This window comes from Trachinotus anak, unplaced genomic scaffold, assembly GCF_046630095.1.
Source record: "Trachinotus anak isolate AG129_WGS33_773 ecotype Australia unplaced genomic scaffold, CSIRO_AGI_Tana_v1 ptg000032l, whole genome shotgun sequence".
NCBI lineage: Eukaryota > Metazoa > Chordata > Actinopteri > Carangiformes > Carangidae > Trachinotus > Trachinotus anak.
Window position 1 is genome coordinate 16,004,604 of NW_027273883.1, and position 12,751 is coordinate 16,017,354.

Consider the following 12,751-nt stretch of genomic DNA (forward strand, 5'->3'; position numbering starts at 1 on the left):
TCATTCAATAAAATACAATTACAATCCAATGCATGTGTTCGTCTTCTAAGGTTTTTTGGATTAAATAAAAAGTTAATGTATGATTTACAGTGACATTTTACTGTGAGGAGTATTTTTGAACATTTTTGTAAAAACAACGTATACGTAAGCAGTATGCGTCATGATGTCATAGGCATTACCATCTCAAGAAGGTCTGGGAGAGACAGCCTCTGGCCTGCAGCAGTCATCGGCCACAGAGCAGGAACCAGATGAGGCAAACGAGACACACGGTGTCCTGAGAACTAGTTGATTTTATGGTAAGTCGTGTCTAATTTGACTGTTTGCGCAAACCCACTGACACCTAAATGTCTGGTTGTGTGGAAATCACAGTTCTCCCCTTGCTAGGTAGCGTTAGCTAGCAGCAGCTAACGTCAGCTATCGCCTGACTATAGTATTAGCCCACAGCTTCACATTACGTTGATTCAAGTTATGGGCTGCTCTTACTGCACGCCTGTCTGTAGCATTGTGGCTTTCAAGGAGCTGTCGCCAGAGCGTATTTCTTTCCAATTTAACGTTAGCTTTTTGAAGTAGGCTAACGTTAGCCCGCTCCCTAAATACAATAGATAGTTAGTGAAGCATTCAGTCGCCCTCTGGCGGCATGCCTCTGCGTTTTAAAAATACTGTTCAGGGTAAATGTTTTGTTGAGACACTTCTTTGAGGTTTTATTATTTAGTATGCTGTATTGCTTGTATGGTAGTATATAGTTTTTCTTTGCTATTCAAATCATGTTTGAACAGCAAATAGTGCTTACCTTGACTACACAATACCATCATAAAATATATCATCAAAGTAATACATTTCGATATCTGACATCATAAAAGTATAACCATATCAATGGCTTTGTTTTTATAGATTTATAAATTTGTATTATTTGTGGGAAGAAACACAAGGCCGTAACAGGATTTAACCATCCTATCTTCATCACTGAATGCCCCACTGAGGCTAAGAGGTTAAGCAGTTTTCAAACAGCAGCAGCACAGTAGAAATATGTTTTACCTTTATATTTCTAAGATGGACTGAAAGTAGCTGAAACTGCCAACCACTGTTAATTTATGTGCACTTCGTGGTTAATTTGCTCACAACACTTTGTGGTTGTGATTCCGTTGTTTTTAGTGCATATAGATTGTTTCTATCAATCAAATAAATATCTGGATCAGGCCTGTTCCTGATGCTGCCAGTTGATTTGGGTTTTCCTTGTTGGGGCATCCCTATCAGGGTTGGACGATGTCTACCAAACTGACCAAAATGTGCCTGGTGAGACAGGATAAAAAGGTTCAATAACAATATAAGGATTCTGAATTATTTAATTGTTCTGTATTATTTACCCATCTTTAATTTTTGCACTTTGGCTGGCACTCCATAAAATTCATATAAGTTTTATGATTCAACCTGATCCCGGGGGAAATCCCTGCAAATAAGTAAAAATGAACAAATGAATAATAAATATATTTTTCTACATTATAGCAGAGACTCTGGAATTATAGTGAGTTTGCTCTGTTGGTAAGTTTTAATCCTCAGTATTGCAGTACAAATATAGACTGATTTACTGAGACAGGTGCAAACTGCAATAATTTTTAGGTTTGCACCTAAATTTGAACATGCTTTCACTTTATACGTTCATCCGTTATATGGCTCAACTTGATCCCTGAGGAATTCCCTGCAAAAAATAGTAAATCAGAACAACACACAAGTGGGTCATTTCATGTGCATACTACAGGCCCAGGTGTACAATGAAGGACTTTAAATTTGCACAAGGTCAGTTTTTGATGCCCGTAGTGTCTATGGTGGATTTCACGCAGAATTTTATTTGGATTTGTGGTTGTGTCATTTTTTTGTCTTTTGCACCATTTGAAAATGTGCATGTGTTAATCTCTACATTCCAAAGTAGTTTGCATTTTTCAGGTTTGCGTGTGTTGCCAGTAACAATAAGATTAAACTGATTGCAATATTGTCTTCAGATTATCTGAAATGTCACATGATGCTGCAGTAAAAAGGTTCCTCCAGTATTTTCTGGCATACTGCATTGTGTTAACAGTGTTTTAGAGCTGCAACAATTATTTGGAAAATCAATTAGTTGATTGACAGAAAATTAATCAGCATCCATTTTGATAAATTATTGTTTAGACATCTTTTTAAGTAGAAATGCAAAAAGTCATTGTTTCCAGCTTCTTAAAAGTAAGTGTTTTGATGCTTTTTGTTTTGTCACGTGAAAGCAAATTGATTATCTTTGGGTTTTGGACTGTTGGTTGAATTAAACAATTTACATAAGACATCAGTTGCAGTTTGAAATCATGAGACTTTTTAAAACTATTTTGTTATGTTTTCTGGACAAAACAATCAATTAATCAAGAAAATAATCGGCAAATTAAGTAAAAATGTAAACAATCATTGGTTACAACCCTGTTGTTAGCAGTTTGTTGCTTGTCTTCCCTGATGCACTTAATGCACCCAGAAAATTCTAACTATGCGTTACAAACAGCTCAACTTAGGTTGTTAATTTGTTTGAGAAGAATTACATTTGGGCATGACAGAAAAAGTTGGAGACCACATCTTTAGTGGAATGTATGCACACTGTATATTCCTTAGAGTGGCTTTAATGTTGAGTGTATCAAATGACAATATGTAAACAAAGTGACAGTGTGAAAGGGGATGCTCATAGGGATGAACCTACAGAGAATTATTGTCCAAATCCACAGCTAGTTTCAGCCAATTTTTAATTGTCTGACCTGCAACTTTTTTTGTTCACCCTCACTGCTCTTAAAGAGTTATTTTTGGCCAGAGCAGGCAGCTGTTTTCATCAAAAAAGCTCTAAAACTGCATTGTACACTACCTGTAGTGTCCAGTACTTGTAGTGTACATTAGAGCTGGACATATTTGAGTCTTAATAAATCAGATAAATGCAAATGTTGCAAAAAGCACTTCTCAGAATCCACCCTGGGAACTTAATTTTCTATCTATGTATCTCTTCTATCTCGGACTGCAGCTGGTGACGCTAGTTCTTGTTCTGCTCAGGTGTATACTGTTAAATTTGCCAGTTGGACAAGCTCGCCAAGCCTGCAGAGCAGAGGAAGGACTGCCGTGTGCAGCTGCAGATAGTGAGCTAGCTGTTTAACAGTTAAAATTGGGCCGGTTAACAGCAATCCTTACTCACAACAGACCTGCAAATTGCCATTGGTTTGCACAGACTGTAATCGCGTCACAGTTTGAGACAGTCATGACTTGACCATCATGACATAGAGCCAGCTTTTTTCTAGTAACATTTTTGAGCACATTGTAATGCCTTACACATCGTGCAGCCCTAACTCACAACACAGTCACACCTGACTTAGCTTTGGCTATACAATGTAAACATTAGCCTGTTATCTGTGGCTGCAACATTATTATTTATTTTATTAGCTACATTGGGCCCATTCCAACAGGCTCCCACAAATTTCCTTTTGGAAATGTTTAAATATAAAATACTATTTGTACTATGTCTTGACTGAATACATGATGATTATTACCTATTGAGAGATGTGCATCCATACTGCCCAGTATGGCCAGCTAATCAACATTTAATTAATAGTCAATGTCAGTCTATCTTGCATTAGTCAAGAACTCTAACTAAACATTGACTGAGACACTAGATAATCAGTCTTGTTTCAAAATTATGTGCGTCATAAATTGTTTCCACCGGTCATTTGGTGCATGCACATATGGACGTGTGTTCACGCACGATGCAGTCACAGAACAGCCCTGGAAGTGACCGCTGAAGCAAGACTAGACAGACCAAGAGATGCTCTGCCCAGCTAGGAGAGTCAGACTACATGGAGATGCACTGAAACTTAGCACCTATATGTTGGTCTACTGACATCAAACTTGGAGAGGAGACAACAAGGTTATCTGATTGCTGTTCCCACAATTAAGTATTATGGTGCTTTTCTCCTTTTGTGACTAGAAGGATCATTCTCCTTCATATCGTAATGTCATTGACACCCACTTAAACACCAGGGGGAGCAGTGTCCTTTTGAATTTGCGGAGTTCTACTCAACTTCTGTAGTGAATGTATAGGCTGTCTGGCTCTAAAACAACTGGCGTCAGTAAAAGGAATTGATAAGCTTGGGGGCAGACAACTCAGATGGTTCAGACTATATGGAACCAATTCTCAACTGGATCCAGTTCTCGATTCCTATCCTTAACTACCGCCATGGATTGGCGACACAAGGCATGTTGGATCCATGAATTCATGGTGTTGATGCTAAATTATGTCCCACCTGCATGCTTGAACAGTAATCTAGATTAATCAGACCAAGCTGCATTTTTCCAGTGAGCCCTGCACCATCAACTTTCTGTTGTTGGCTGACATGAGTGGAAGCCGTTATGGTCTTCTGCTGTTGTAGCCCATCCATCTCAAGGTTAGGCATGCCATGCATTCTGAGATGCTTCTCTGCTAACTACAGCAATAAACAGTGGTTTTCTGAGTTACTGCAGGCTTTCTGCCTTCTCCAACCAGTCTGGCCATTCTATTGTGACCCCACTCAGGGCGTTCCAGGGCTGAAGGCATTGTTTTGGGGTTGTCCCTGCTTACGTATGCATACGTCCTAGTCCCATGAATGTGATATCTCAGTAACACCTTGACGGAATTTCTTCAAATTTGACACAAAGGCCCTGCTCAGCCCTGGTATTAACAGTCCATCCTGAGCGATCTGATCCCAAGTGGACAGCTCTAAGTGCAGGTGTTAATGCACCCAAGACGCATTTAGGACACAGGCCACAGGCTAATGAGTCCTGTCACACAATTTCATAATGAACCGAAATTATTTTACTATTTCTAATGGCTAAACCATTATTTCACTGTAGAGCTGTAAGCAGTGCATTGATTCGCTCAACCCCTCTGTACCACTCGCTTTCACTCACTCACACACACACACACACACACACACACACACACACATACATATACATATACATATACAGGCATCGACGACAGACCCGTCTGTCGAATTGACTAACAACGCCACATACCTGTTTGCATATGAAGTGGGGAAGTGAGATCCGATCACAAGTGGTCACTCGAGACGCATGTGGAGAAACATTTTAATGCCAGGTGCGAACAGACATACAGCTGACCACTTGTGATAGGATCACTATAGAAGCATGTTAACACCAGATCTGAACTGGGCTAAACAGGTCTCAGGGACGAACTGAATAGATTTAGGTGGTCAAAGGTCAAGGTCACAGTGACCTGTAACTATTTCTTGCAACTTGGCTGGTTGGCAGAGGCATACATTTAGCCTTTTTCGCCCTCACACCATTCAGAGTGAACTCTAGACACTGTTGTATGTGAAAATCCCAGGAGATCAGCAGCTTCAGAAATGGCCAAACCAGCTAGTCTGGAACCAAGAATAAGGCCATGGTTAAAACCAGTGAGGTCACATCTTTTTCCCCATTCTGATGTTTGTTGTAAACATTATGTGAAGGTCCTGATCTGCATCTGAATGATTTTATATAATGTGCTCCTGTGACATGATTGGATTTGGTGTATAGGTTTTCCTAATAAAGTGACTGGTGAGTGTACGTTGACTGAGACTAGGCATAAATGCGAAAGATCGATCTTGGGATTTTAAGAATCAATTTTGGATCATTCAAATAAAATTTGAGATTGATTAGAAAATATTTCTAATCCAGCCCTGGTTAGCAAATAGCTGGAGAACATAGTGCAGGATTTTGCATCTTAACAGTCATATTCCTTAGCAGTTGAAGATTGGACTTCACCAGATGGCCATAAACAAGACTTCAAATAAATAATGTTGCTCTGTAAATACTGGATGTTAAAATAACTGTTTCCTGACAAATTTGTGTTGTGTTAACTTGAATAACTTGAAAAATGAGTCATTGCTGGTTGACATGCTGTAAAACATCTGTGCAGTTCATAGGCTGTGATCAATTAATCTCATTACTCATAACTTCATTATTATTATTATTATTATTATTATTATTATTATTATTATTATTACTATTATTCTTCAGGGGGGGAGGCCCTTGGTAAGAGGTGACCAAGAATCTGATGGTCACTCTGGCTGAGCTCCAGAGATCCTGTGTGGAGAGGGGAGAAAGTTCCAGGACTGAAACTGGGCTGATAGAATTCCAGGGAATAAGTAGAAGAATGAGTGCAGAAACTGTGATGTGGGCAAGCTCTCAAGTGTCTAGAAGTCATCATTGCTCTGCTGGGGTTAAAACAGAAAAAAGTTAATGCAGTAGATGTCCAGATCCTTGTCTGTACTGAAGACTTGGGAAATGCATTTTCCCCAGTATATCAAATTAAATGCATTTTTCACCAAGAAACATTTAAAACAAGAAATACAACACTATGTCACCTTGCTTGAATATGGGATTGCCCACTCATAACAGATCTTACTTGGCCAAACAGCTGCATCCGGTAGACAATCAATATAAAACCCCTTTCCAGCCACAGTGAGGCAGGTTAAACCTGTAGTGGAAGTCATTCTGAGTCATCCCGGCAGTCATCCAACCTTGTTTATGTTATTTTGAAGTAACTGCAAAGTAACACTGCATAGTCATTTGGCATGTGTTTTTTAAATGTTGTAAAACAAACATCATCTTCAGTGGTGTGATAATTATTTGTTTTAATACCCCCAGGTGCTTACACAACATGGAAAGAAACCTCAGAAGAGAGGTCAACATACAGCGCGGAAGGACATCTTTCTACAAGCAGTCTGTTGCAAGAGAGTGGATATATTGATTCCCACATGGAGACTAATTTTGTGGGTGTTTGGATTGAATTCATCTTGTGCTCACAGATTGAAAAATGATGCCATCAGCATTTGGACCAAATATTGTAATGGAAAAGCAGAAATCAGTGAATAGTGTTGCTTCAGCACAGTTGGGGGGAGAACCAAGTACCTTCATCTGCACTGAGTGTGGTGATGGGTTCAGTCAGTACTCTAATGTGCTGGCCCACATGGCCATTCATGGACCTTTGGAGTCATTTTCCTTTGATGGTTCATCCAATGGATTTGAAGTCCCCAGAGAATATGTGCTTCAAGAAAATGGTACACTGACAGTTGTGAACGGCTTAACACAGTCACATTCTTCTGTGAAACCAGTATCTCCAGGAGTCCTGCCTTCACATTTCCCATCCCCTATTAAACCAATGTCTCCTACCTTAAGGCCACAGCCTTCCCCTTACAGAGATGTGTTCAGGCCAAGGCCATCTGACTTGACCTTGGACAGGTCTCGTCAGGGCCATTACCGTTGCGAAATATGTAGCAGATCATTTAACAGCCTGCAGAGTTTACATCGTCACCAGCAGTATCGAAACACAGAGCGAGGTTACAAGTGTACTTTATGCTGTAAGATCTTTGAAGGTAGACAGGACCTTAAGGAACACCTCCAGGACCATGTCAATGAAAGGTTTCACTGCTGTGATCATTGTGGTAAGCGATTTCTAAAAGTGGATGCACTGAATGCTCATCAGAAAGAGAACCACTTCTCCCCCAAGGCTACAGCTTTGGGCAAATCAGAGAATAAGCAGGAAAAAAAATTTGAAAAAACATATCCTTGTAGGAAGTGCAAGTTTCATTTTTTCTGGATGTCAGATTTTCAGACACATTCACTATACCACTGCAAAGGAAAAGAGCCTGATTTTACTTTTGCATCTGAAGTCGAAACTGAAGTGAACTCTAAAAACCTAGATGATCTACCACTGGAAAACTTCCACAGGAATGGCAAATCTATTGATCTCAAGAATGTGGACACTAAAATCTTTAGGGATACAGGTGGTAACATTGATACAGAATATTCTTTCACACCATATAGGTGTGGTTTATGTGGGGATCGTTTCCAAAAGTTAACAGCTCTAAAAGAGCATCACCTCACACATCAAACTCAAGAGGAAATAGATCAACTGAATCAAGAATCACAAAGAACTTTAAAGCGAAGAATGCCGCCTAAAGGCAGACGTAGAAGAGGGGCTAATCCAAATGGCAAGCTGCATCCTTGCAAGCACTGTCATCGTGTCTTTAATCATTCTAGTAGTTTATCTCGGCACATGAGATACCATAAGGGTACTATGCACACATGTGTATTTTGTGGTAGACACTTTCCACAGCGCTGTGATTTGAGAAGGCATGTTGCCATGTACCACAAAGCTGAACTAGAAAAGAAACCGGGTTTGAAACACTTGTATACGGCACCACAAAATGGCCCTACCCCTAATTCTCTTAATGGTGAGAAAAATCCAAGTTCTCCTGACGAGAAAACCAAGAGCTCTTCTGATAATGAACAAACCTCATCACCAGAGCAGCCTTCAAAGGGAAAGCAATCAGGAAAAGCGGGGCGTGTTAACTACAAGTGTCAGGAATGTGGAAAGCGATTTGGGCTGTTATGTGTGTACCAACGGCACTTGCGTTATCACAAAAAGGAACCTAGTAAGTGCCCCCAATGTCCAGCTCAATTCAGGAATTCTTCATCCCTTGAGCTTCACCTTCAAAATCACCCAAGCACTGGAGAAGCAGATGATCTTGGACAAACTTCTCACCGTGGAACCAATGGGGATGCTGTCCTAGAAAAGGGTAATGCAGAGGACATGGAGGATGACTACATGGACAATACTCAAAATGATAAAGGAAATTCCTCAGAGGTTATTTACGAATGCACAGAGTGCACTGAGACATTCTCATGCTTGGAGACATTTCTTCAGCACCAGACCTCTCATGGCTCCGAAAACAACGGGTAACTATTATGCCAGACCTTTCAGTCATTGTTGCCAACAATCAAACTCTCAGGAGTTGTTATTGACTCTTTGAATGCAAATATTTGAATAACTGTATAGGTTAAGAATTGATGTAAAGTTTGTTTGTAATGGTTATTTTCCATAACTACTTTTATACACTTTCTCTGGCATGAGGAGAAAAAATTATGTTAATCGGTGAATGTGAAACCAATAGAAGCAAGATGTAAGGGCGAGGACCATACCAAATGACTTTTTAGTTCATCTCAAAATTAAAAAAAAAAAAAAACAGACTCAACTACAATATATGTCTGACATGGGTAAAATGCAAGTTTAAATGTAGTATTCTTCCACAGGCTATGGTTGTCGTTAATTTCAAAAGTCCCACAAAGTGTTGACTAACTAGCATATTGCTTTTTATTGTATTTCTTTCAGTGGCTACATATGTGGTTATTGTCTATTGTATTGCTGCATTTTTAATTATGTCTTACTTGCAAATATGTTTGAGATTTTTTTTAATATATCATGTATATCTGCCTTTTTAAAGGAAAGCCACTGAGTAGATTTTTAATTGTGCCATTAAAACTGTACAGAGAAATTACTTTATGAGCTATTGCTTTGCTTTTTTTTAACAGTAAAATAATCCCCATTAACCTTTTTGCTTCCTCTATAAGTAGTTTAGGTGTCATGGTTCACATTTTTATGGAAGTGTGATATAGGAATTGAGATGAAACAGCACGGCACAAAGGAATCCTTGTGTAGAGTGGGTTTAATGGGGCGTTACAAATTATGGATTAGGAATATAGGCAAATATAGTGGGTTTCAAGGATACCGAGCAATGTTGAGATTTCTGGGTGCATTTCATGCAACCATTCCTGTCATTGATACAATATTGGTACTTCCAGTCCCTATTGAAAAGTTGCATCAGTGGTAGTGTAAAAGACTTTAAGGAAAGTGTGGGCATTAAATAGCCTCAGAACTGTTGGTCCCCTGGGTATTTCATCACTGACGGAACCAGATACCAGTTAAAGATGCTGTTTTCATGCACCGCCATTCATTGGTAAATCTGGACTTGTCATTGGTAGTAGATGTACGGTGGCCCTGAGAGCTGAACACACTGCAACTTAAGAAAACACATTTAACAACACGTGCCGCAAATACACATATGGTGGCTCAGTCAACACAATGCAAACGCCGCAACACAAAGTAAAACAACATAAATGCAAGAGGTACAACATGCAGTGAGTCACCAGATTGACTCTCACGTCAGGGAGTTAAAAGTTTTTTTTTTTCTGTCTGCCCAATATTTAGCCATTTTATTCCTTTACTTGACAGAACAATGTAGAGACACAGAAAATGCGGGGGCAGTGGGAAGTGGAATGACATGCAGCAATAAGTCCATCCGGCCAATAGTTGAACCGGAGACTGTTGATGAGAAAATGGCATGAATCCTAACCACTCAGGTATTGGAACACTTATGCTAAATTACTCTATTTTGACTTGAAAGGTTTCTGAAGCAGAAATAGGTGAAAATGTTATTGCTAAATAACTGATGTCGCTATGTGATTATCACATATTTATGGACTTTTGTCATACTTTTTCATTTTCATGTTCATTGTTATAGTAATAGTATAGATGGACGACTGTTCTCTTCTGTTGTGGCTTAACTTCCATTGTGGCTTGATTTGCATTCATGCTATGGCTTTTTATTCATGTTGTGGCTCTTGCATTTGTGTTGTAACTTTTATATTCGTGTTCTGGCTTTTGCATTCGTGTTGTTTTTTCTATTTGAGTTGTGGCTTGAGCATTGTGTTGACTTGTCTGGGCCACAATGGTTGTATTTGGTGGTGCTGTGTGTAACATCCTCTGGCAACGACATCCATACAGAATTTCATAGCAATGGCAGGGATTTGGCCAGGGATTAACAGGTTGACAAACTACTGCCACTCAGGGGGAAAAAAGCATTTCTTGTCTAAAACAAAATAATCCACAAATTCAAAATGTGTTTTTGAGTATGGAGGAGGTCTACTCCAAATATGGAAGGCCTGCAAGTCCAAAAGTGGAAAGCCGACTACTACTACTGAATCAGGTTTTTTTTTTTTTTTTCCCATGAAATTAGAAGAATGTCTTAGATGTGTACTGACTAGACATGTTTTTGGCATAAGGTTTGGACAGTAAGAAAAACAGTTAGTACAGAAAACATGCATATGCCCCTTCCATAGACGAATTGTGAGATTCAACAGTTCAGTCAACAGCTCAGTTATGAACTTATACTTAACAAGCCAAGAAGACAGACATGGTTACACACAAGATCCTGTCATTAAGGAGGGGCCTGTGAATATTCTCATTTGTCCAGGTCATAGTATCTCAAAGGAGTTTTAAATCGAAAGCAACTGGACTTGGTTATTTGTCTAGGAAGACGTTTCACCTCTCATCCAAGAGGCTTCATCAGTTCTTTCTCGCACCTGACCAGGCTGGGACTTGTTGGACCAGTCCCAGCCTGGTCCAGTTGCTTTCAATTTAAAACTCCTTTGAGATGTCATTAAGGAGAGGCCATACAAAGACCATTGAAAGAATAGTTTTTGAGTGTTTGTTCTAAACAAGGCTAACAAAAGACTTGTTTAAAAGACCAAACCAGAATTAATTGACCAGAAAGTTGCAGATAAGCATTTTTTTTCTTGTCCTGTACAGAAGAATGTAAGTTGCTAGGTCTATAAATCATTTAAGCAATTTCCAACAGGTTATCCAGTTGTATTCTGCTCTGTCAAAATATTGAGTCGAGACATCTTAGTATGCTTTGTACTTTCAAAAATCACAGGTTTTCATTAAATGTGCATTATTCACACTTCAAAATATACAATTGTAAGGACACCTCAGACAGAATTACATTACTCCAAAACAGACACAGACACCAGGTATACAGGTAGTTCTATACGCTACTATGTGCACAAGCAGACATGATCAGGTACAGCTGGCACTACTGTGCAATTGTCTGCAATTTTAATGTTAAAAAAAAACAAACTTGAAATATTTGCCATGATAATGGATAATCTACAGCATGGCACATACTTACTAGGGTACATTAGCTACTTGAGGTGTCCACTCAACTTTGGTTGACTGCTTACTCGTGGGTGTAGACCATATGCCTCATCTGATACACTTGGTGCTACTAAATGGTAAAAACTCTCCAAGAACCTGACCTTTTTCTTATTAAATAACAGATAAAGATCAGTCTAGAGCTGTTAATTAAACTAACTTCTAGTTATTTTTATTTTTGTCTTCTGGTGACAAACATGCATCATTGTCCTATATTTTACTAGTCAAGGACATCGCACACTGTCCCCACTATCAACACAGAAAGACCTCATCCAGAGGTAATTTTAACAGTCAAAATAAACATTGTAGAGATTATATCTTAAACAGTGGCATTTCAAGAAGAAAGTAATACACTGAAAAATATTTAAGGGGAAAAAAAAGCCAAAAATCAGCCAAATTGTAAGTAAATCAACTCCAGCAAGAGAAACAGGAGTGAATGTCAAACTACTCTTATTGCACCAGGTGAACTGAGCCTTAACCGATGCACAGTAGTTCTGTTTTATGTTATACTGGGGCAGCAGCAACAAGACATCAAACAGCACTGTCTTTCAGATCGACGCTCTGCTGCTTAAAATGTTTGGACAGATTTGATGTGCAAGCTGACTTGGGGCTAATTAGCTTCCCACATACGCACTTTGCCTTGTTGTCATTTTCTTTTCTAAAGTGAAGCCATATTTTTGACCATTTTCCCCAGTCCATCTTTCACACTGTTAGCCATGCATGCTAGCTTGTTTTTTATGTAGTTAAACGCACAGTATGTCACTTCTGCCACGAGGGGTCTCTCAGTCAAAACAATAACAAAAGTTGATGGGTGGCATCATGAAATAGCATAACATGGGATCTTTTGTCATCACCACCATTGCTGTAAGCTTCTCTCGGTTTGGA

General features: G+C 39.2%; 1 protein-coding gene across 1 annotated transcript; it reads left to right on the forward strand.

The window, feature by feature from the left end:
* Positions 1-151: 151 nt before the first annotated feature.
* Positions 152-9,371, forward strand: LOC139613781 (zinc finger protein 791). Its single transcript, XM_071470678.1, has 2 exons — positions 152-296; positions 6,679-9,371. Exon 2 carries the CDS (start codon positions 6,848-6,850, stop codon positions 8,774-8,776), a length of 1,929 nt encoding a protein of 642 aa, XP_071326779.1. The 5' UTR covers positions 152-296; positions 6,679-6,847; the 3' UTR covers positions 8,777-9,371.
* Positions 9,372-12,751: the final 3,380 nt, after the last annotated feature.

Bases quoted from the DNA above. Each gene is read 5' to 3' on its own strand.
- LOC139613781 (XM_071470678.1), top strand. From the start codon at position 6,848: ATGATGCCATCAGCATTTGGACCAAATATTGTAATGGAAAAGCAGAAA.